General features: G+C 38.7%; 1 protein-coding gene across 7 annotated transcripts in view; it reads left to right on the forward strand.

The window, feature by feature from the left end:
* Nucleotides 1-26,339, forward strand: part of RYR2 (ryanodine receptor 2) — an 827,636-nt gene that overhangs the window by 417,009 nt on the left and 384,288 nt on the right. For all 7 annotated transcript variants that reach the window (XM_059882653.1, XM_059882647.1, XM_059882648.1 and 4 more), the window contains 2 exons: nucleotides 6,833-7,016; nucleotides 10,156-10,291. In XM_059882653.1, the coding sequence (XP_059738636.1) occupies nucleotides 6,833-7,016; nucleotides 10,156-10,291 (320 nt within the window). The remainder of the gene's footprint in view (nucleotides 1-6,832; nucleotides 7,017-10,155; nucleotides 10,292-26,339) is intronic.

The following is a 26,339-nucleotide window of genomic DNA, read 5'->3' on the forward strand; positions in this document are numbered from 1 at the left end:
TTTCTTTTGGTGCAGGTCAGTTGGAGATGAACACTTTTGGCCACTGTACTTGTTTCTGAAATGTTCTTACTTTAAGTGGTTTTTTTCCCTTGGGTATAATATTCATAGCTGAGTTTTTTTGTTTCATTGATTTTTCTTTTTACTGATGATTATCTTTTATGCTTTATGTATCTAGTCATTTTTGTTTGGTTGTCAGACATTGTAAATTTGTTGGGTACTGTATATTTTTGTCTTCCTGTCAATGTTTTTAAGATTTTTCTGGGAGGCAGTTAAGTTACTCAGTCAAGTTTGATTCTTCTGGAATTTGCTTTTTGAATTTTGGGGGTGGAGCAGAGCAGGGTTGAATCTAGGGCTAGTTATTCTCTGCTATTGAAGCAAGCCTATCTGTATCCTCAGCTTGGTGCCCCATGAATTGTGAGAACTTCTAGTCTGGCTGATGGAAGGAGGTTGACTTCAGAACCTGTGTAAGGGTTGACCTCTAATCATTTTGGGGGATTCTGTTCCCTGCTGAAGGCAGTTTTCTCATGTGTACATGTTGATCAGTAGTCGGCTGAATATTTGAAAAGGATCCTCTTTAGTCCTCTAGAGTCCGCTCTTATAAAGCTGTCTCCGCTCTGGTACTGTGTCCTGCAAACTCTAGCAGCCTTGGTATGCCAGACTCTCAGGAATGTCTCCTCAACTCAAGGAGTCTTCTGTGCCTCACTTGGGTTCCCTTATCTACCTACATCTTCGCTTAGAAATTCTTCTAAGGCAAACTGAAACAATTGTACAGCTCACCTTGGTTGTTACCCTATCTATCCTTTGTATCTTGATTTTCAGTGTCTTGAAATGTGTTCTTCCCCAAATATTTTGTCTGGTATTTCTTGGTGGGTGGAAGGAGGGAGGAATTGTTTCAGAAGAGAGTAAATGCTGTCCCTGTTTACTTTATCTTGTCCAAAAGTAATTCAAAAGTTGACACATATAATTCTTACTTCAGGATGAGATTCCATGTTTCCTCTGGCAAATGTAGTCTAATCTTTTCTACTTCTGTATTTATATTTATTCTCCTTTTGATGTCTCACCACAAGCCTATCACTAAGCTACTGTCTTTTCCTGAGTTACCCAGCATCTCCTTTTAAAATTTCTCTCTACTGTGATCATGTAACAGGTGCCATGGATGAACAGGATGAGTCTGTTTCCCTCTTTTTTACACTTACCTAACCTTAATTGTGTATTCACTTTTTTTTTAAATTAAAATTTAATTTAGCTTTTTTCCCCCTCTTCTTTCTGGAATACTTACCTGCTGGTTATATTGTTCATCATGTCTATATATGTATATCTGTATATATAGATTTATTTATGTGCTTGTTAATATTACTGAATTATTTGAATTCCTGAATTTATATAGCTTTAATGTAGCCTGATATAATTTAATTTAGCTTCTTTAATATCCCTTAGAAACTGAAAAATTTTACATGATTATTGAAATTGTAAAGGGTATGTTTATGTTAAGTAATATAATTTGATCCTTCTATCACATTCATAAAATCACTGCTGCTGCTGCTGCTGCTAAGTCACTTCAGTCGTGTCCGACTCTGTGCGACCCCATAGATGGCAGCCCACCAGGCTCCCCCGTCCCTGGGATTCTCCAGGCAAGAACACTGGAGTGGGTTGCCATTTCCTTCTCCAGTGCATGAAAGTGAAAAGTGAGAGTGAAGTCGCTCAGTCGTGTCCGACTCTTCGCGACCCCATGGACTGTAGCCCACCAGGCTCCTCTGTCCATGGGATTTCCAGACAAGAGTACTGGAGTGGGGTGGCCTTCTCCATAAAAATCACTAAAAGTATTTAAAACCGCAATATCTGTACAATATTCAGATATTTTTCAAGGTAATTTTTTAGATATTCATGTATTAATATAGATTCATGTAGTATTAAAAGCCTTATTTAAAATATGTAAACAGACCTTTTTTATTTTGGAGAGTGAAAGTCAAAATCTATTTAGTGTTTATACATTTGTGTTTTTCTAATGTAGTGTATTTTCTGTGATCATTCTGGTCTCTGTCACCAAGGTTAAGGTAGTGGTCGCGGAGTGTTTGTGAGGGTGGACGTGTGCATTTGTTTCTGTGTACAGGGGAATGTATTCTATTCTTCTGGACTATTTTTTTTAAGTGTATTAATTCCCTGTGGGACAAGGGATAAATCTGTTTGTAATATGGTTTAATCTTTAAGTTTTGAAACGTAGGGACGGAATTCATAACTTTGGTTTTTGTTTTGACATAATGTGATTCTCCCACCTTTGGTTTCCCCTAGTTTTTTTTTTTTTTTCATTCTTTTGTCCTTGATAAATTAGGATGAAAAACATCCTTATATTGGATAGAAGTTCTAAAACTTTGCATCATTAACAATTTTAAGAGTCTTGGACAGCATTTTCTGACAAGTTTCTCCTAGAAAGCAATTAATTGATTACATTTTTTGTAGCAGATATATTCAACCTAATAATCTAAAAACTGACATTTACTATTATTTCCCTTTAAATTTGAAAATGTAGATATTATATTTGAGTTATTTTTGAATTTTATTTACATTTGTAGGTGAGATTTGAATTTGACTTTGTTATATTTATCATTCAACTAGAATTAGTGGGTTAAAATGGTTAAAACAGCAATATTTCATTGTATATATGTGTTCATTTTAAAAAGGGAGAAAAAATTTTCTCCTGCCAAGTCATTTCTGTTGCTTTTTTAGCATAGAAAGAACTTACAGAGATAACAAGACAAGGTAATAGATGAATTTCATTGATGTATCTGATTTGGAAGTTCAGATAGAAACTTTAGGATAGTCATGCAGTTTAACTATTTTAGCTGTTTATAAGGTTGAAGTCAAATATTCCAAAATAATATTTAGGGTAAATGATGATATATTTAAAATTATGTTTTGAACATCATAAGTTCAAATTTTTTTTAAAACATTTTTTTTCTACTTTTTTTAAGGAGCTCATGATCTGAGTCATAGTCCCAGATCTTGTTTTTACTGACTGTATCGGGCTTCTCCATCTTTGGTTACAAAGATGCTTCTTATTACAAAATTCAGGCTTAAATTGAAGAAAGGTAGGGAAAACTACTGGGCCATTCAGGTATGACCTAAATCAAATCCCTCGTGATTATACAGTGGAGGTGATGAACAGATTCAAGGGATTAGATCTGGTAGACAGAGTATCTGAAGAACTGTGCACAGGGGTTCTTAACCTTGTACAGGAGGCAGTGACCAAAATCATCTCAAGGAAAAAGAAACCCAAGAAGGCAAAGTGGTTGTCTGAGGAGGCTTCACAAATAGCTGAGCAATGAAGAGAAGCAAAAGACAAGTAAGAAAAGGAAAGATAATCCCATTTGAATGCAGAGTTCCAGAGGATAGCAAGAAGAGATGAGACGTCCTTCTTAAGTGAACTATGCAAAGAAATAGGGGAAAACAATACAATGGGAAAGACTAGAGACCTCTTCAAGAAAATGGGAGATATCAAGGGAATATTTCATGCAAGGATGGGCACAATAAAGGACAGTAATGGTAAGGAGCTAACAGAAGCAAAAGAGGTTAAGAAGAATTGGCAAAAATATACAGAAGAACTATACAAAAAAGATCTTAATGACCCAGAAAACCACGATGGTGTGGTCACTCAATTAGAGCCAGACATCCTGGATTGTGAAGTCAAGTGGGCCTTAGGAAGCATTACTACAACCACAGCTAGTGCAGGTGATGAAATTCTAGATGAGCGATTTAAAATCCTAAAGGATGATGTTATTAAAGTGCTGCATTCAACATGTCAGCAAATTTGGAAAACAGCAGTGGCCACAGGATTGGAAAAGGTCACTTTTAATTCCATTCCCAAAGAAAGGTAATGCCAAAGAATGTTCAAACTACCACACAATTGCGCTCATTTCACATGCTAGCAAGATTATACTCAAAATCCTTCAAGCAAGTTTTCAGCAGTACGTGAACTGAGAACTTCCAGATGTACAAACTGAGTTTCAAATAGGCAGAGGAACCAGAGGTCAAATAACCGTTTGTTGTGTCACTGAGAAAGCAAGGAAATTCCAGAAAAACATCGACTTTGGCTTCACTGACTTTGTTAAAGCCTTTGACTGTGTAAATCACAACAAACTGTGGAAAATTCTTAAAGATATGAGTATCAGACCCCACCTTACCTGTCTTCGGAGAAACCTATATATAGGTCAAGATACAACAGTTAGAAGTGGGCATGAACTACTGACTGGTTCAAAACTGAGAAAACAGTACAACAAAGCTGTATATTGTTACCTGGCTTATTTAATTTATATGCAGAGTACATCATGTGAAATGCTAGACTGGGTGAATCACAAGCAGGACTCAAGATTGATGGGAGAAATATCAGCAACCTCAGATATGCAGATGATACCACTCTAATGGCAGAAAGTGAAGAGGGACAAAGAGCCCCTTGACGAGGGTGAAAGAGGAGAGTGGAAAAGCTGGCTTGAAACAGCATTCAAAAAACTTAAGATCAGACATCTGGTCCCATCACTTCATGGAAAATAGAAGGGAAAAAAGTTGCAGCAGTGACATATTTTATTTTGGGGGGCTCCAAAATCACTGTGGATGTTGACTGTAGCTGTGACATTTGCTTCTTGGAAGGAAAGCAATGATAAACTTGGACAGTTTATTAATAAGCAGAGACATCACTTTGCCCACAAATGTCCGTATAGTCATAGGTATGATTTTTCCAGTAGTCATGTAAGGATGTGAGAGTTGGATTGTGAAGAAGGCTGAGTGCCAAAGAATTGATGCTTTCGAACTGTGATGCTGGAGTCGACTCTTGAGAGTCCCTTTTACTCCTAGGAGATCAAACCAGTCATTGCAAAAGGAAATCAACCCTGAATATTTATTGGAAGTATTGATGGTAAAGCTGAAGCTTTAATACTTAGGCCGCCTGATGTGAAGAGCAAAGACCCTAATGATTGAAAGATTGAAGGCAAAAGGAAAAAGGAGAGGTAGAGGATAAGATGGTTATATACCATCATTGACTAAATGGACATGAATTTGAGCAAACCATGGAAGATAGTGGTAATTCTGTGTGACTCAGAGGGTAAAGAATCTGCCTGCTAATGTAAGAGACCCAGGTTGAAATCCTGGGTCAGAAGATCCCATGGAGACAGAAATGGCTACCCACTACAGTATTCTTGCCTATAGACTCCTATGGACAGAGGAGCCTTATAGGCTATAGTCCATGGGATTGCAAACAACTGGACATGACTTAGTGACTAACACTTTCACTTTGGGAGATAGTGGAGGACAGAGAAGCCAGGCGTGCTATAGTCCATGAGGTCACTAGGAGTCAGACATGACTTGGTGACTGAACCAACAATTTTTTTTTTTTTAATATAAATTGCACTACAGTCAGATAACTCAAAAGACATATTTCCTTGGAATAAAATATTGTCTTACAGTTTTGCTAATGCAGAAGGCAGGAAAGGAAGTGTAATATTTTTATGCATCAAGTTTTCTCATGACCAATATGAATATTGCTGTATCAACTATAGTATAGGCATTCTCCCATTCTTTATGCTGCTGCTACTGCTAAGTCGCTTCAGTCGTGTCCAACTCTGTGCGACCCCATGGACTGCAGCCTACCAGGCTTCTCCGTCCATGGGATTCTCCAGGCAAGAACACTGGAGTGAGTTGCCATTTCCTTCTACAATGCATGAAAGTGGAAAGTGAAAGTGAAGTCGCTCAGTTGTGTCTGACTCTTGGTGACCCCATGGACTGCAGCCTACCAGGCTCCTCCATCCATAGGATTTTCCGGGCAACAGTACTGGAGTGGGGTGCCATTGCCTTCTCCATTCTTTATGCTAGCTGTTGGGTATTCTTTTACTAAGCATTGTATTTTGAAATACTTTTTATTTATAAACACTATTGTTTAAAATTCTTTTAGGATACATACACAGCTATTAGTTTTAAATTCAGAGTCTCAAAGCACAGCAAATTATCACATTTAAATTGCAGTCATATTTTTTTCAAAGTCTAGAAAATACAACTTGATGCTGTTTCTTATCCTACTTTTAAAATACATCTCTTTCAGACGATGGAGAAGCATGTTAATATTTTGTTTTCTGATTGAATTTTCTAATTTTTTATCATGAGGATAAATTTTAAATTGGCAGAAATTGGGCAGGATGACAGTGAGTATTAGTGATGGGATAGCAGTAAACAGTTCCTATGCCAAAAACAAGTAAATTTCAGAATTAGAAACCTGGGAAATTGCATCTCAATCCTTAAAGTATGTTATGCTTTAAAATGAAAATCAACTGGTTTCTGATTATTTAGACTATGGTTTTGTAGGTATCAGTTATCCAGATCCTTTAGATTTTCTTCTAAATGAGTTTTTCTTGATACTGGTGCCTTTAACATAGCATTATATATACTTGATAGAATATAACATTTCTAATTAAAAAATATTATTTTTGTTTGAGAAAAACTAGGGCCTTTCTAGGGCTTTTCTGGTAGCTGAGATGGTAAAGAATCCACCTGCAATGTGGGAGACCTGGGTTTGATTCTTGGGTTGGAAAGATCCCATGGAGGTGGGCATGGTAACCCACTCCAGTATTCTTGCCTGAAGAATTCCATGGACAGGGGAGCCTGGCAGGCTACAGTCCATGGGGTCTCAAAAGAATCAGACATGACAGCAACTAAGCAGAACACAGGGCCTTTCTTACTGTTCCTTTTACAGGCATATAGGGAGAGAAAGTAAAGCTTCAATCATCTATAGATTAAAAAGTAATAAAATTGTGGTTCACTGATGTGGAGAAATATTTGTTATTTATTTTAGGGGCCTTGATGCTCTCAGCAAAAAGGTGAAAGCTTCCACAGTAGACTTACCTATAGAGTCTGTAAGTCTGAGTCTGCAGGACCTTATTGGCTACTTCCACCCACCAGATGAGCATTTAGAGCATGAAGATAAGCAGAACAGATTACGAGCTCTGAAGAATAGGCAGAATCTCTTCCAGGAAGAGGTGAGTTTCTACCAACACTCATTTCTGTCTTTGGGAAACACTTCTTGGTGGGGGACATTCTCTATCTGTTTGACTTATCTGCGTATTGAGATACATATGAACAGCTGTGCAACTGTACAAGGGAAGAAGAGAATCAGGCCTTGGAGGAATCCTGCAATGGTTTTTATTACTCTCTCAATAAGTATTAATTTTAAAAGATGACACTCTTCACTCCTCTGGCAAAAGGCATTTTTATTTCACTGTCTGCTCAGCCTTCGGACACGACTGAAGCGACAGCAGCAGCAGCTCAGCCTTCACTCTGATTGTTGTGCTATAGTTTGCTTTATGGTCATCATATAAAAAGAGACTCTCAATTTGTCTAAATGAACACAGCGGGTTCATTGGGGCTCCTCGGAAATGCCTCAGGACTCACTGGAGCTTTGTATTGGGGATGGAAGCTGTCTGGGAGAGGGCCACCTGGGGAGGCCGGCTCTAGGCTCCCTGCTGAGACAGAGCAATCCCTCTTTTTCTTTTTTGTATGTGTTAAGATTCTATATATGATTATATTTTACAGAAGTTCCACTGCTAAGCCATAATTTATAGGCAAGGAACAAAAGGACCGTGTGATGTATCTAATGGTCCTAACGCTAATGTTAGAACTAGTATTCAAGAATTTCCGTGGGAGGGTGTCAGAGTTGAGCTGGCAGATCGAGCACATCAGCCTCTGTTCCCTTTCTTCTCAGTTCTCCCTGTACTAATGGACTATGTGGATCAGTGCATTTTTCTGAGTAAAAGTAACTAAGAGGAAAAAAAGAGCAATGGAGATTACTGAGCTCCCATAGTCCCCGGGTCTATATTCTTCTAGTTTTAAAGCTGTTTCCTAATTTTCCATCAAAAGCCATTGAAACTGATAACTAATTTTTGAGAATTTTTTTCACTGTGTACAACAGAAATAACCCACTTAGAGACCATAATATCAAGAAAGCACAGGAAATGTCAACATAAATATATAACAGCAATATGGCATCGTTGCCTGGGATTATTTATTTTTGTACATGCCAAACTGCTGGGCATACCACACTCATTTTATATCTATAAGAACGAGAATGAAATACTGAGCTGTGAAATTTTAAAATATTGATTTGGATTACTGTATTTTTTTTTCAGTTTCTCATATAACACACTCTGGATGGGAACCTAGAAGTGTTCTTAGGGCCATGCTGCTGCTGCTGCTGCTGCTAGGTCACTTTAGTCGTGTCCGACTCTGTGTGACGCCATGGACGGCAGCCTACCAGGCTCCCCCGTCCCTGGGATTCTCCAGGCAAGAGTACTGGAGTGGGTTGCCATTTCCTTCTCCAATGCATGAAAGTGAAAAGTGAAAGTGAAGTCGCTCAGTCATGTCTGACTCTTAGCGACCCCATGGACTGCAGCCCACCAGGCTCCTCTGTCCATGGGATTTTCCAGGCAAGAGTACTGGAGTGGGGTGCCATTGCCTTCTCTGTCTTACGGCCATAGTGCCTCTTAAATTCTTGATGTGAAGTAAGTTAATTTGTCAGCTCCTTATAGCTTTTCCATTCGTGTGCTTTGCCTCATTTTGACAATCTTGATCTAGAAATAATAATAAAAGTATAATTTGAAATGTAGATAGCTTCTTACAAAGTTTCTATAATGAATTTTTGATTTGCCTTAAATATCTTTCCATGAGCTTTCCTGTATTTAGTACATCTTCAATTTACTGTTAAAAAGTGATGATGATGATTGGTGGTGGTGGTGGTGATTATATCTTCCCTAAGAGTAAGGATCTCCTCTTATGTTTATGTGGGGGAGGAGAAAAATCATTTTCTTCTGTTCGACTTCATTGGTTGGGGCCCTGCAGGTTGCACCAACAAAAGATAGATGTACAAGTGAAGAACAAATAGAAGCTTACTAATGTATGCATTGTGTGTGTACATGGGAGTACTCAGTGATGAGTGACTCCAAATATCACCAACCAGAGTTCTTGGCCTTCCCCAGTCAGTAGAAATTGATCAGAGGCCAAACGAGGAATTCAGGCAAGGCTTTATTGGGGTCCCTGCTGTAGCACAGGGGAAGGGAGAACAAGCAATAGATTCCTTTGTTTGCTCACTCCATGAAGGAGGGGGACAACCTGATTCCTTACATGGGGCAAGGTAGCGTTGTATCCAGGAGTCAGGTGGGAGGGTTGGCTTAGATGGTTTGCCCTCCTCTTAAGTGATATTACATGTAGGGGACATGTGCAGCACCTTGATTTTGCTTCAGGCTCTTCAAAAGTGGCAGTTGAGTTTTTCAGTCTCTTTGTATCTTTTGTCTAGAATTTGTCCTGGCTGTGCATGTACGCAGTTGTTTTTAGTCCCATACCGTTTCCTTGTATTCTGTTGTCTAGAAGAGGTGTGTCCGGGTGCAAGCAAGCATTGAGGCAGAGGGTCCCAGGTCCCAGCCTGTCTCACAAGTGGTTAGAACTCAGGTTTATGTAGCATGCTAATTAAAAAAAAAAAAAAAAAACAATTTGTAGAGAAGTGATAAGACAAAGGAAATGAATTTTGAGCTTCTGGGAGCAACAAATTGTCAGAAGGTAAATACAAGGTGGAAACTAATGGATAATAATGACTGGTGTGATGCATAGATTATTCTGTGCAGGCTCTGGACTGATAATAGACTGGCATTGTCTCAGACGTCCTCCTGTCCTTCTGGTGGAGTGGAGAAGGGTAGGAATTATTCGTGTCTGATTTTTCTCAATGGCCTTCAGCCCCAATATTCCTTATGCTGAAGTGGCTTATTTTGGGGTGGCACTCTCTGAACCTCTTCACTCACAGTAGAATGCTTTTTTGATGTGGTTAATCAACCTACTATTAAACCTTGCAATTTATTGCAGTAAGTAAGAAATACATATTTTTATTAGTTCTGTTTCTGTTTGAGAATAGCACTCAGGATTTAAAAACCACTTGAAATAGTTCAAGAACATTTTATTTCACATGCAAGTGTGTTTCTTCCTGTTCTTTGAATAAATGATCTCAATGTTCTTTATGATTAACAGACTTACTTTAAGCCAGACGTTTAAAAAAAAAAAATCAACTTAACAATTTCTTTTTTTTGCCTGTGAGCCGAATCACAGTTTCTGATGGTTGTCTTTCTACCTTTCCAGGGAATGATCAACCTTGTGCTCGAGTGTATAGACAGGCTGCATGTGTATAGCAGTGCTGCACACTTCGCTGATGTTGCTGGGAGAGAAGCAGGGGAATCTTGGAAATCGATTCTGAATTCTCTGTATGAGTTGCTGGGTAAGAAGTATGATTGGCTTTTCAAGGCAACTGAGTTTGTCTATTCAACATGATCCTGTAACAGTTACAGCAGCTTTATAACTTGCTCCTTAATTGAGGCTTTTCATGTTTTATTATTGCACTAAAGCAAACGATGTTTAGTATTAATATTTAAATCTATTTCTGAGCATGAAAGATGGCCGTAGCTGTAGATTGACTTTTGATTAAAAGAGGAGAGTCGTCTAGGGTATAGTTTTGTGAGCGAGGGGACTCTAAAGGGATGCATATTAAATACTTCCTTTTTGATTCTGAAGTTCGTCCCACATGAGCCCATCTTCTCACCATTCCATCTTGTTAGGGATCTCCTTTAAGCTTGTGGAGATCTGTATCTGCACCTTCCAGGTGCGCTTGGCATACACTCAGCAAAAATTGCAGTAGTTTATTCTGTGTTCCTCATTGCTCTTTACAGACATTCATAATGTGGTTGATGGCTTTAACATGGTGATTTATGTCACAGGCTTAGCATAACATATTATTCTTATCATATATTCTCACTTCTTTTGGATACTTTTTTAAAAAATTTTATTTTATTTTTAAACTTTACAAATTGTATTAGTTTTGCCAAATATCAAAATGAATCCACCACAGGTATACATGTGTTCCCCATCCTGAACCCTCCTCCCTCCTCCCTCCCATACCATCCCTCTGGGTCGTCCCAGTGCACCAGCCCCAAGCATCCAGTATCGTGCATCAAACCTGGACTGGCAACTCGTTTCATACATGATATTATACATGTTTCAATGCCATTCTCCCAAATCTTCCCACCCTCTCCCTCTGCAACAGAGTCCATAAGACTCAGTGTCTCTTTTGCTGTCTTGCATACAGGGTTATTGTTACCATCTTTCTAAATTTCATATATATGCGTTAGTATACTGTATTGGTGTTTTTCCTTCTGGCTTACTTCACTCTGTATAATAGGCTCCAGTTTCATCCACCTCATTAGAACTGATTCAAATGTATTCTTTTTAATGGCTGAGTAATACTCCATTGTGTATATGTACCACTGCTTTCTTATCCATTCATCTGCTGATGGACATCTAGGTTGCTTCCATGTCCTGGCTATTATAAACAGTGCTGCGATGAACACTAGGGTACACGTGTCTCTTTCCCTTCTGGTTTCCTCAGTGTGTATGCCCAGCAGTGGGATTGCTGGATCATAAGGCAGTTCTATTTCCAGTTTTTTAAGGAATCTCCACACTGTTCTCCATAGTGGCTGTACTAGTTTGCATTCCCACCAACAGTGTAAGAGGGTTCCCTTTTCTCCACACCCTCTCCAGCATTTATTGCTTGTAGACTTTTGGATCGCAGCCATTCTGACTGGCGTGAAATGGTACCTCATTGTGGTTTTGATTTGCATTTCTCTGATAATGAATGATGTTGAGCATCTTTTCATGTGTTTGTTAGCCATCTGTATGTCTTATTTGGAGAAATGTCTATTTAGTTCTTTGGCCCATTTTTTGATTGGGTCATTTATTTTTCTGGAGTTGAGCTGTAGGAGTTGCTTGTATATAGCCAAAGCCATCTTGAGAAAGAAGAATGGAACTGGAGGAATCAACCTACCTGACTTCAGGCTCTACTACAAAGCCACAGTTATCAAGACAGTATGGTACTGGCACAAAGACAGAAATATAGATCAATGGAACAAAATAGAAAGTCCAGAGATAAATCCACGCACATATGGACACCTTATCTTTGACAAAGGAGGCAAGAATATACAATGGATTAAAGACAATCTCTTTAACAAGTGGTGCTGGGAAATCTGGTCAACCACTTGTAAAAGAATGAAACTAGAACACTTTCTAACACCATACACAAAAATAAACTCAAAATGGATTAAAGATCTAAATGTAAGACCAGAAACTATAAAACTCCTAGAGGAGAACATAGGCAAAACACTCTCTGACATACATCACAGCAGGATCCTCTATGACCCACCTCCCAGAATATTGGAAATAAAAGCAAAAATAAACAAATGGGACCTAATTAACCTTAAAAGCTTCTGCACATCAAAGGAAACTATTAGCAAGGTGAAAAGGCAGCCTTCAGAATGGGAGAAAATAATAGCAAATGAAGCAACTGACAAACAACTAATCTCAAAAATATACAAGCAACTCTTTTGGATACTTTTGTTGTCATCTTCTCCTTCACAGTAATGTTCTCTTCTTCCACTTCTTCATTTTTTATGTTGTTTTTGCCTTTTAAATGTGTCTTAGAAAATAAACTTTACTTGTAACTGTTGGGTATAGCAAGAAAGTTCCAGATCAACTGATAGAAGGTCATAGCCCCATGTTTATTGCAGCTACACCTTCCTTTTGGTTTCTTTATCAAAGATGGAGGAAACAAAGTTTTCTTTGTAGTTCCCTCCAGGTTGAAATGCTATATTCTATTATTTTACTCATTCTCTGAACACAGCATCACACATCTCATACACTGGTAGCCTACACGTCTGGTACATAGCTGGTGTTCAATAGATATTTGAGATGTAAACCTCAAGATCATGTTGAGAACCTGGTATTATAGGTTTCTGGTTAATTTCTCAGTTCTTCCTCTTGTCTCCACCAATATTTATTTCAGACTCCAGGAAGCCCCCACACACACAGTCAGCATTTTCATTGACTCTCCGATACTTGAAATACAACTTCATATTCTAGAATAAGAAGAATACTTGAGTATTCTTGAAATCCTCAAGCCCCATGGCTGGTCTGTCCCTTCCCATTCCCCTGTGACCTCAGTCATTTTATCTGTAGTCTCTCAGTCCTACCTAGGTCTTTATCTCTAATCCAGCACTGTCCTTTCAGACTGTCTAGAATTATTTTGTACCAGAGATTTTATATGCAGTAAATGTATATTTATTTTTAATATATGCTATACATTACATATGCATATATAGGGTATGTATTTCTTAAATATATGCATTTATTTCCTTAATTCTTTGCATCCTTTTTGATTAAGGGAGGATTTAAAGGAGCTACATTAAATCCATTTAAGGGACTTAAAACTGACATAACTAGAACCCCCTAAAACTCACATCGTAATGGAAAATAATAGCATAATAACAACATATGTAACTAAGATAGCATACAATGATTTCAGGCAATGCATGTTTGTGGCTTTCAAATTGATTTTTTCATTCAACAAGAGACATAAATTCTCAATATACTTTCTACTCATACACACACACACACACTCTTAACTATAACTTATATTTTCACACTGCTATTCCTGAGAAGGTTTTTGTTAATCTGCTACTCCTGTGTGTGTATATGTGTGTAGGTATGTGTATATAATTAAGGAAGCTTTTCTGAAGATATATATGTGTGCATGTGTGTGTGTGTATGTATATATATATATATATATATATATATAAGGATCTTCTGAATATATACATACATACACACACACACACACACACACACACACACATATATTCCTTTTCCCTTTTGCATATTTTCCCAAGTGTCTTGCCTCTTAATTCCTTATACAGTATTCTGAAGGGGCAGAGACTGTGTCCTGTTGGGGGAATGTGGAATCCAGTGGATGTGGGTTTCAATAGAAGCTCCATTCATTCATCAGAGATTAATTGGATGCCTGCTATGGGAAATATTCTAATCTGGGAAGTGAGGTACAGTTGTGAGCAGCATATATTCTCTGCTGTCATGAATCTTATGGTTGAGTAAGAGAGAGACAGGTGGTATAAATAGCAAAGCTAGCCATAGTGCTGTGTAGTTACTGCATTTAATGCCTTGACCATCTTTATACATGTTACTATTAATCTTTGTTAGTGATTAGTAAGAGACTGATAAATTTTACTACATAAGAATGAAAATTTATAGGATAAATAATATCATTAAAAATAAACAGGTGGGAATTTAATAAAATATGCAGTCTATATGAAAGACAAAGGCTTAGTTTCTGTAATATAATTTTCATAAATCTATAAGAAAATATCATGTAACAGAAAAACAGACCACTAATAGCAATAGATACTGTATAGAACAATGAATAAAATAACAGATTTTCAACATGACAAATAAGGAAATGGAAATTAAAATAAGCAGAGATCATATTTCATTTATTAGATTGGCATAGACAAAATGGTAATACCCATCATTGGGGAAAATGTTGAGTAGGATCTTCTTGGTGGGAGTATAAATTGATGAAAATTTTAAAAACCAAGCAAGCCTTAGTCAACAGTATATACAAAACTTTAAATGTGTATATCCTTTTACTCTCAGAATTTCCACTTTAAGAAATACAGTCTAGAGACATATTTCTACAAGTGTGGAAAGAATATCCACTGAAAAATTATTTATAAATAGCATAAAATTGAAAACAATTTTTCTATCAACAGGGAATTGGTTATATAAGTAATAATATACCTATAGAGTATAAAACTGTGTTATCATTGAAAATTGAGAAAAGTATACCATTTGAAAAATTGTATGAAACAGGCTAGACTGCTGATCTTTTTGGTATGGCAATGTAGGATATGATATTAAGTAAAAAAAAAAAAAAAAAAGCAAGATGCTTACTGTATGTATAGTTAGATTCCAATTACATACAATTAAAAATATGTAGAGTAAGATACATTCATGTGTATACAGTGGATATTTCTGAAAGGGTGCCCAGAAAACTGTTCAGTAGCTGCTCCTTGGGAGAGAGATCTTTTACTTGTCTCTGTGTAATAATAAACATGTTCTTAATCTGTCTGCATGTGTTATTCATTTGTTTTTGGCTGTGCTGGTTCTCCATTGCTGCGTGAACTTTAAATGATGGCAGCAAATGGGAGCTACTCTCTAGTTGGCTGTGAGAGGCCTTCTCATTGTGGCGACCTCTCCCACTGTGGGACACAGGCTTTGGGACACAGGCTCAATAGTTGTGATGCACGGGCTCCATTCTCCATGGCATGTGGGATCCTTCTGGATCAGAAATTGAGCCCATGTCTCCTGCATTGGCAGGCAGACTCTTTATCACTCAGGGAAGTGTTATATGTATTACTTTTATTGTTGAAAAAAATAGATTAACAGAAATGTGTAATGCTAGATAATTGATAATGAAAAGAAAGCTAATTTATTCTTTCTAGTTGAGTTACAAGATAGAATATTTATGTCACTGCATATAAATAGAATATTTCTCAGTATACACATGGTTTAATAATGGTTCAGATCAGATCAGTTGCTCAGTCATGTCTGACTCTTTGCGACCCCATGAATCACAGCACACCAGGCCTCCCTGTTCATCACCAACTCCTGGAGTTCACTCAGACTCACGTCCATCGAGTCGGTGATGCCATCCAGCCATCTCATCCTCTGGTGTCCCCTTCTCCTCCTGCCCCCAATCCCTCCCAGCATCAGAGTCTTTTCTAATGAATCAACTCTTCGCATGAGGTGGCCAAAGTACTGAAGTTTCAGATTTAGCATCAGTCCTTCCAAAGAAATCCCAGGGCTGATCTCCTTTAGAATGGACTGGTTGGATCTCCTTGCAGTCCAAGGGACTCTCAAGAGTCTTCTCCAACACCACAGTTCAAAAGCATCAATTCTTTGGCGCTCAGCTTTCTTCACAGTCCAACTTTCACATCCATACGTGACCACAGGAAAAACCATAGCCTTGACTAGACGAACCTTTGTTGGCAAAGTAATGTCTCTGCTTTTGAATATGCTATCTAGGTTGGTCATAGTAATGGTTGGTTCAGGTGAATAGAATTATGAGATTTGTCACTTTGTTCAACTTCGACTTGTCACTTTGACTACTCTTCATTTTCTGTTTTTATTATAGTGAACACTGATTTCATGACCAGGAAAAAATAGTGAATAAAATCTTATTTGACATAAGAACCATTTGACACCAATAGTTTTTACTGAAGTTGATGTAATCATATAATAGGTAAACCTGTATATGTAAGTGTTTATTTTGCCTTGGCTGGAGAATTCTCCGATTGTCAGCAATACTTTGAGTTCAACAATATATTTATGTCATTGTTCCTCTTTACCTTACTATCAGAAAGTTTGGTTTAACCATCAGTAACTTCAGCTTAATTAAGCCTCCTCCTCATTCTTGCAGAAAGGTGGACAGTAGAGTCTCTCGTGTAGTTATGTATAAAATACACCTTTTCCTTCTTTTACTTCAGCAGTTTTGTTTAGCATGGAGAGAAAAGGGAGATGGAGGGAATGATAATCTATAACAATTTAAAAATTTGATGTGAATATATTTAATATGTGTTTTAGATACAGAATGACAAAAGTAGATTGCCATCTGGAAGACCTGGGGATCTTACAGACACTGATATTCATAGTTTGAAAAGCATCACTGGGACATGCTTTCATACATCTTTTTTGGCATCCACACAATTAATCTGCAGGAGGCTTACAAGCCAGGATAATTTTCTAAAAATGTCTAAAAAATGCTCTTTGGTAAACTCTCTCTGTGAATACTCATTTTATGAAAATTCAGAGTATAAAACAAACAGGGTAGACATCTTCTCTTTTAGGAAGGCATAAGTTACCAGTTTCTGAATCTTTAAAGACTGAGGAAGGGTAGAGCAAGGAAAGATTTTTGCAGATCCAGAGTATTTTCCCAGTATCTTAGGGACACAGATTTTCCTAAATGCCCTAAAACACTGTGGGAAGGCAGTCAAGGGGTAGAAAAGAAGGGCATTGGCTTCAAACACACTCATACCAGATATTACCCTGGCAATCGTACTTACAGTTTTTTCTCATCTTGTTCTCAGGAAACCCTAAAAAGACATTTCATTACCAAGACACATTACTTTTTTTCCAACTTGGTAATGATCTCATGGCTATGAAATGAAAGTCATTAATTTTGATAGGAATTCATTATCTAATCAAGCTTGTGAGATACCTGTTTTCTTAATTTGCTTGTATACTACCATGACCCTGCCCTTCTAAACTTTCTAGACAGAATTCCAGCAGGAAAAGATTGTGGGGGACGGGGGCTGCATAGCTCAGGACCTGAGCACAGACTCAGGGATCAAAATTGTCTGGCTTTAAGTCTTGGCTCCGCTGTGAGCTGTGTGTGCACGAAGAGCTTTTTCTTCTCCTTTACAGGAAAGCTGGGGACTTCCCTGGTGATCCAGTGATTAAGACTCCATGTTTCCAATGCACGAGACCTATCCTTGATCAGGGAAGTAGATCCTACATTCTGCAACTAAAGATCTCGCATGCCACAGTGAAGACTGAAGATCCCATGTGCTGCAACAAAGATCTGGGGCAGCCAAATTAATTAATATTTTAAAATATTATATAAGAAAGTTGCTGTTCTCACCCCTCAGGGTAGAGAGAGGGGAGAAGATAGCAAATTCCCCATCTCTGGCAATAAGGGTGCCCTTCTACTTCCAGATGCAGGGAATGGAGGTGAATCTTTCATGTGAGAGATTTATTTCCTGCTTTTAGGGAGACAGATGGGGGAATCAGAGTGTCCATCTTGCTTTGGCCGTTTCTTAAGTAACTTTAATTCAAAATACTCAATCATCCATGGAGGCACATTTTGGGGCAGCCTGCTCTGGGCCCTCACAGACTACTGTCTTAAATTCTCCAACAACATTCTGATGGGTTTTTTGTTGGTTTGTTTATGGTTGACAAGACTTAAGAGCACCTGAACATTTTAAATATCCTTCTGGATTCTAGTTCTATTTCCTCCCCATTTGTCAGTGTGGTTTAAGGCCTGTTCTCATAGTATTTCTAGGTTTTGAATGTAAATTCCAAGAAGGAATATAGTTTGGTTTTTTGTTGTGTCTCCAGCACCTAGAATAGTCCTTGATACAAAGCAGATAGTATTTATTGAATAATTTTTAAAATTTTATTATATTAAGATGGGCTCAATAAAGGACAGAAATGGTATGGACCTAACAGAAGCAGAAGATATTAAGAAGAGGTGGCAAGAATACACAGAAGAACTGTACAAAAAAGATCTTTATGACCCAGATAATCACGATGGTGTGATCACTGACCTAGAGCCAGACATCCTGGAATGTGAAGTCAAGTGGGCGTTAGAAAGCATCATTATGAACAAAGCTAGTGGAGGTGATGGAATTCTGGTTGAGCTACTTCAAATCCTGAAAGATGATGCTGTGCAAGTGCTGCACTCAATATGCCAGCAAATTTGGAAAACTCAGCGGTGGCCACAGGACTGGAAAAGGTCAGTTTTCATTCCAATCCCAACGAAAGGCAATGCCAAAGAATGCTCAAACGACCGCACAATTGCAGTCATCTCACATGCTAATAAAGTAATGCTCAAAATTCTCCAAGCCAGGCTTCAGCAATACGTGAACTGTGAACTTCCAGTTGTTAAAGCTGGTTTTAGAAAAGGCAGAGGAACCAGAGACCAAATTGCCAACATCTGCTAGATTATGGAAAAAGCAAGAGAGTTCCAGAAAAACATCTCTTTCTGCTTTATTGACTATGCCAAAGCCTTTGACTGTGTGGATCACAATAAACTGTGGAAAATTCTGAAAGAGATGGGAATACCAGACCACCTGACCTGACTCTTGAGAAATCTGTATGCAGGTCAGGAAGCAACCGTTAGAACTGGACATGGAAAAACAGACTGGTTCCAAATAGGAAAAGGAGTACGTCAAGGCTGTATATTGTCACCCTGTTTATTTAACTTCTATGCAGAGTACATCATGAGAAACGCTGGGCAGGAAGAAGCACAAGCTGGAATCAAGATTGCTGAGAAAAATATCAATAACCTCAGATATGCAGATGACACCACTCTTATGACAGAAAGTGAAGAGGAACTAAAAAGCCTCTTGATGAAGGTGAAAGAGGAGAATGAAACAGTTGGCTTAAAACTCAACATTCAGAAAATGAAGATCATGGCATCTGGTCCCATCACTTCATGGGAAATAGATGAGAAACAGTGTCAGACTTTATTTTTTGGGGCTCCAAAATCATGGCAGATGGTGACTGCAGCCATGAAATTAAAATACGCTTACTCCTTGGAAGAAAAGTTATGACCAACCTGGATAGCATATTGAAAAGCAGAGACATTACTTTGCCAACAAAGGTTCGTCTAGTCAAGGCTATGGTTTTTTCAGTGGTCATGTATGGATGTGAGAGTTGGACTGTGAAGAAGGCTGAGTGCTGAAGAATTGATGCTTGTGAACTGTGGTGTTGGAGAAGACTCTTGAGAGTCCCTTGGACTGCAAGGAGATCCAACCAGTCCATTCTGAAGGAGATCAGCTCTGGGATTTCTTTGGAAGGAATGATGCTGAAGCTGAAACTCCAGTACTTTGGCCACTTCATGTGAAGAGTTGACTCATTGGAAAAGACTCTGATGCTGGGAGGGATTGGGGGCAGGAGAAGAAGGGGACGACAGGATGAGATGGCTGGATGGCATCCCTGACTCGATGGATGTGAGTTTGAGTGAACTCCGGGAGTTGGTGATGGACAGGGAGGCCTGGCATGCTGCAATTCATGGGGTCGCGAAGAGTCGGACACAACTGAGTGACTGAACTGAACTGAACTGATTGAAGGATAATTACTTTACAGAATTTTGTTTAAAGTGAGCGTTTTCTTGGAATTCTATAAATCTTCTAATCCATCTGTAATTTTCTGATTTTATATTTAGAGAAATTCTGAATTAGAGTTTAAAATACAAAAGCATGAGGACATGGAGATGTTAGGATACTAATAAGCAATGTAGAATATTGTTAATAATCGTCTTTCAATACCTGCAAGTATTACTTGTATTTCATATTCTGATTGGATAACAGTTTAAAGATTTAAAGATTTTTGTTGTTCAGTCATGTCCAACTCTTTGTGGCCCCGTGGACTGCAACACATCAGGCTTCCCTGGCCCTCACCACCTCAAACTCATGTGCATTGGGTCGGTGATGCCATCCAACCATCTCCTCCTGTGTCATTCCCTTCTCCTCCTGCCTTTAATCTTTTCCGACATCAGAGTCTTTTCTAATGAGTTGGCTCTTTATATCAGGTGGCCAAAGTATTGGAACTTCAGCTTCAGCATCAGTCCTTCCAATGAATATTCAGAACTGATTTCCTTTACCATTGACTTGTTGGATCTCCTTGTAGTCCAAGGGACTCTCAAGAGTCTTCTCCAACACCGCAGTTCAAAAGCATCAATTCTTCGGCGCTCAACCTTCTTTGTGGTCCAATTCTCACATCCATACATCAGTACTGGAAAAACCATAGCTTTGACTAGACTGACCTTTTTGGCAAAGTAATGCCTCTGCTTTTGAATATGCTATCTAGGTTGGTCATAAGTTTTCTTTCAAGGAGCAAGTGTCTTTTAATTTCATGGCTGAGGTCACCATCTGCAGTGGTTTGGGAGCCCCCCAAAATAAAATCTGTCACTGTTTCTGTTGTTTCCCCATATAGGTTTTTTTTTTTTTATTCAGTCAACATCAGAAAAAATTCAGTGAACATGCATGTCCTTTATGAAACTTAGTTCAAAGTGTGCTTATAGTATTTAAGTTTTACTGTACTTAACCACTGATCATACTCCATAAGAGACTAAATACCATTTATTCCTTAAGAGATAACATACATGGTAAGTTTCAGAGAATGCTCAAGGTTATAGTAAGACAGAGTATCTGATCTAAAGGAGCTTAAAATGTACTCAAAGAAGACCTGCAGACAATTGTATTATAGTCACACTTTATTTAAACTTATATTTGCAGCGCCAACCATAGCGCCTGATGCACTTATGTTAATATTTCTTAAATAAATGAGGAAAAGTAGTCTGATGGGTGAAAGGTTTTAACTTTCCTTCAGGCCAATTAGCCAACAATGACAAGAGTATTTTAAGGTATAGCATGCATGTCTTGCTTTGAAGAAACAACATTTGTCTTGAGTTTGTTTGTTTCTGTACTTAGAAACACCTTGTAAATTTGCCATTTTCTTTGGACATGAGAGTGGCTCTCTGGATTTCCCTTTTGGCTCGGCTGGTAAAGAATCCTGCAGTGCAGGAGACCTGGGTTTGATCTCTGGGTTGGGTAGATCCCCTGGGGAAGGGAAAAGCTACCCACTCCACTCCAGTATTCTGGCCTGGAGAATTCCATGGACCGTATAGTCCATGGGGTCGCAAAGAGTCGGACATGACTGAGCGACTTTCACTTTCACTATAGCATTAAACACATGTAAACCACTTTACGCATCCACATGCACACGCAAACAATAGCAAATCCCTGCTATTGGACTTCAGCTGTGGCCTGATCCCTGAGGTTTCGTTGGCTTGGTCCATGTTCCAGCTTCATGAGCTGAGATGGGCTTAAGACTTGCCTTTGATATCTGTACACTTTGCGGGGGTTATTTGGTTACACTGTCTCCCGCTTTCATACTTCTTTCTTATTATCTAATGTTTCTCTGAGGTTACATAGTATCTTAGTTACAGACTATCACCCCCTCACTCATATACACTTCCATTCTATTGAACAATTGTGAGTCATTTATTTATTTTTTTTATTTATAGAATTTATTATGCCTTCAGAAAGTCCTTGTGCAGGATCATATCACAGGGCATGACTTTTTCCTCCTAACTTCATTCATCTCCCCTCCCCCATTTTATTTTTTATTTTTTTGGCCACACATGTGGCACGTGGGATCTTGGTTCTTGAAGCAGGGATTGAAACCCTGCTCCCTGCAGTGGAAGTGCAGAGTCTTAAGAGTCTTAACCACTGGACCACCAGGTCTATCCTTTCCCCCCTGCTATAGAATAAGAAAATTTCCCCCTTTGACCCAAGAAGTCCCACACTTATCAATCAAGGTCTGTTTCCATCCCAGGCACCTACCAGAAGCTTTTTCTCAAAAAATCAGCTCTTACCGTCTAAGGAATATTCTAAAAAATAATATTCCTTCATTCTGTGTACATACTTACATCAAAATGGGCTCATATTCTCCATATCCTTATATAGCATTTGTTTCCACTGACTTCTATATTGTGGGCATCTTTCCTTGGCAGTAACTCTAAGCTGTCATCAGGTTTTAGTGGATGCATTCTACCCAACTGATGGGATGTGTCATCATTTATTTAGCCCACATTCAAGCTGTTTTCAAAGCTTTGCTATTATAAACAGTGTTAGGAAGAGTGTTCTTGCATTTCTCTGTATACTTTTTCATTACTTTAGAAACTCCCTTAACTGATTTCTTCAAGACTAACTTGCTGAATTTAGTAGATCACACTTTATCTGTAAAACATACTCTGCACGTGCACACACATGTACACTTGTCTGGATAATGTTGCAGAGGCATTCTAATAGAGTTAAGTTTTTTTTTTTTTTTTTTGAAGTACATACATTTTCAGAGTCTATGATGATCATCATATGTTTCACCTTTGACTTATTCTAACATATTTCTCTCTCATTGGAGTAATGAACCCACAACAAACTGTGGAAAATTCTTAAAGAGATAGGAATACCAGACCACCTGACCTGCCTCCTGAGAAATCTGTATGCAGGTCAGGAAGCAACAGTTAGAACTGAACATGGAACTACAGACTGGTTCCAAATTGGGAAAGGAGTATACCAAGCCTGAATATTGTCACCCTGCTTATTTAACTGATATGCAGAGTACATCATGAGAAATGCTGGCCTGGATGAAGCAAGCTGGAATCAAGATTGCTGGGAGAAATATCAATAACCTCAGATATGCAGATGACACCACCCTTATGGCAGAAAGTGAAGAAGAACAAAGGAGCCTCTTGATGAAATTGAAGAGGAGAGTGAAAAAGTTGGCTTAAAACTCAACATTCAGAAAACTAAGATCATGGCATCTGGTCCCTTCACTTCATGGCAAACAGATGGAGAAACAGTGGAAACAGTGACAGACTTTATTTTTTGGGGCTCCAAAAGCAGTGCAGATGGTAATTGCAGCCATGAAATTCAAAGATGCTTGCTCCTTGGAAGAAAACTTATGACCAACCTAGACAGCATATTAAAAAGCAGAGACATTACTTTGCCAACAAAGGCCCGTCTAGTCAAGGCTATGGTTTTTCCAGTGGTCATGTATGGATGTGAGAGTTGGACTATAAAGAAAGCTGAGCCCTGCAGAATTGATGCTTTTGGACTCTGGTGTTGGAGAAGACTCTTGAGAGTCCCTTGGACTGCAAGGAGATCAAGCCTATTATTGGTAAAGGAAATCAGTCCTGAATATTCATTGAAAGGACTGATACTGAAGCTGAAGTTGCAATACTTTTGCCACCTGATGCGAAGAACCGACTCATTCAAAAAGACCCTGATGCTGGGAAAGATTGAGGGTAGGAGAAGAAGGGGACGACAGAAGATGAGATGATTAAATGGAATTACTGTCTTGATGGACATGAGATTGAGTAAACCTGGGAATTGGTGATGGACAGGGGGGCCTGGCATGCTGCAGTCCAAGGGGTTGCAAAGAGAAACTGAATTGAACTGAATGCATTACTGATTCAGTTCAGTTCAGTCGCTAAGTTGTGTCCAGCTCTGTGGACCCCATGAATCGCAGCACGCCAGGCCTCCCTGTCCATCACCAACTCCTGGAGTTCACTCAAACTCAGGTCCATTGAGTTAGTGATGCCATCCAGCCATCTCATCCTCTGTTGTCCCCTTCACCTCCTGCCCCCAATCCCTCCCAGTATCAGAGTGCTTTCCAATGAGTCAGCTCTTCGCATGAGGTGGCCAAAGTATTGGAGTTTCAACTTTAGCATCAGTCCTTCCAAAGAACACCCAAGGCTGATCTCCATTAGAATGGACTGGTTGGATCTCCTTGCAGTCCAAGGGACTCTCAAGAATCTTCTCCAACAGCACAGTTCAAAAGCATCAGTTCTTCAGTGCTCAGCTTTCTTCACAGTCCAACTCTCACATCCATACATGACCACTGGAAAAACCATAGCCTTGACTATTAGCCTAGACTGACTGATAGTTATTTATAAATTGCCTCCTTGTATAAGATTTGGGGATATGTATTCATAGCTAAGAGTTTCCTTTAGTTTTCTGATATGCATACCCTCTTTATTAGGTATACATAGCAAAGTTATGCTGTCTTGATAAAATATATTGGAAGGGTTTTCTTAGTTTCTTTACTTTGGAACAGTTTAACATAGCAGTGACTTATTTCCTGAATTTAGAAAAAATGTTTTTGACTTTGACATACTTCTAAATATTACTCATTGTTTGTTATTCTATTTAGATTTTATTCTTTGGGTCAATTTTCATGAAAAAATTATTTGAAAGTCATCCTTTTTCTAAATGTTTAAAAATTTCAGTACAGCAATAAGTGGCTGTGTATGATTCCTGTTCCTCTTAATTATGTCCTTTTTTTTTCTTGATTAAAGTTATTGGCATTTAGCTTATATTTTGAAGGGAGGGAGTCCTTGAGAGTGTTGATCAGTCCTATTATTTCAATTTATTACATAGATCACTTCTACTATTTCTAACTTATTTTTTTTATTTCTAACTTATTAATGTCTACTTTTATTGCTCTATTTCTTTTTTCTGTTCTACTTATTTTTTATATTCTCTTTGAATGTTTGGGAAGGAATGTTTAGTTAACATTTTTCACTCTGTTAATAGCAATTCAGTTCAGTCACTCAGTCACGTCAGAATTTTTGTGACCCTACAGAGTGCAGCACGCCAGACTTCCCTGTGCATATTCAACTCCTGGAGCTTACTCAAACTCATGTCCATCGAGTCAGTGATGGCATCCAACCGTCTAATCCTCTCTCGTCCCCTTCTCCTGCCTTCAATCTTTCCCAGCATCAGGGTCTTTTCAAATGAGTCCGCTCTTCGCATGAGATGGCCAAAGTATTGGAGTTTCAGCTTCAGCATCAGTCCTTCAAATGAATATTCAGGACTGATTTCTTTTACCATTGACTGGTTGGATCTCCTTGCAGTCCAAGGGACTCTCAAGAATCTTCTCCAACACCACAGTTCAAAAGCATCAATTCTTCGGTGCTCAGCCTTCTTCACAGTCCAACTCTCACATCCATACAGGACTACTGGAAAAACCATAGCTTTGACTAGACGGACCTTTGTTCGCAAAGTAATGTCTCTGCTTTTTAATATACTGTCTAGGTTGTTCGTAGGTTTTCTTCCAAGGAGGAAGCGTCTTTGAATTTCATGGCTACAGTCCCCATCTGCAGTGATTGTGGAGCCCCAAAAATAAATTTTGCCACTGTTTCCATTGTTTTCCCATCTATTTGCCATGAAGTGAAGGGACCAGATGCCATGACCTTAGTTTTTTGAATGTTGATTTTTAAGCCACCTTTTTCACTCTCCTGTTTCAATTTCATCAAGAGGCTCTTTAGTTCTTCTTTGCTTTCTGCCATAAGGATGGTGTCATCTGCATATCTGAGGTTACTGATATTTCTCCTGGGAATCTTGATTCTAGCTTGTGCTGCATCCATCCTGGCATTTCTCATGATGTAGTCTGCATATAAGTTAAATAAGCAGGGTGACAATATACAAGCTTGACATAATCTTTTCCCGACTTGGAACCAGTCTGTTGTTCCATATTCAGTTCTAACAGTTTGCTATGATCCACACAGTCAAAGGCTTTGGCATAGTCAGTGTTGCAGAAATAGATGTTTTTCTGGAACTCTTGTGCTTTTTTGATGATCCAACCTATGTTGGCAATTTGCTCTCTGGTTCCTCTAACTTTTCTAAATCCAGCTTGAACATCTGGAGGTTCACAGTTCTTGTACTGTTGAGGCCTGGCTTGGAGAATTTTGAACATTTCTTTGCTAGTGTTTGAGATGAGTACAATTGTATGGTAGTTTGAACATTCTTTTGCATTGCCTTTCTTTGGGATTGGAATGAAAACTGACCTTTTCCAGTCCTGTGGCCACTGCTGAGTTTTCCAAATTTGCTGGCATAGTGAATGCAACACTTTCACAACATCATCTTTTAGGATCTGAAATAGCTCCACTGGAATTCCGTCACCTTCACTAGCTTTGTTCGTAGTGATGTTTCCTATCGGGAGACCCAGGTTCGATTCCTGAGTCAGGAGGATCCCCTGGAGAAGGAAATGGCAATCCACTCCAGTACTCTTGCCTGGAA

This window comes from Bos taurus, chromosome 28 (assembly GCF_002263795.3).
Source record: "Bos taurus isolate L1 Dominette 01449 registration number 42190680 breed Hereford chromosome 28, ARS-UCD2.0, whole genome shotgun sequence".
NCBI classification, from domain to species: domain Eukaryota; kingdom Metazoa; phylum Chordata; class Mammalia; order Artiodactyla; family Bovidae; genus Bos; species Bos taurus.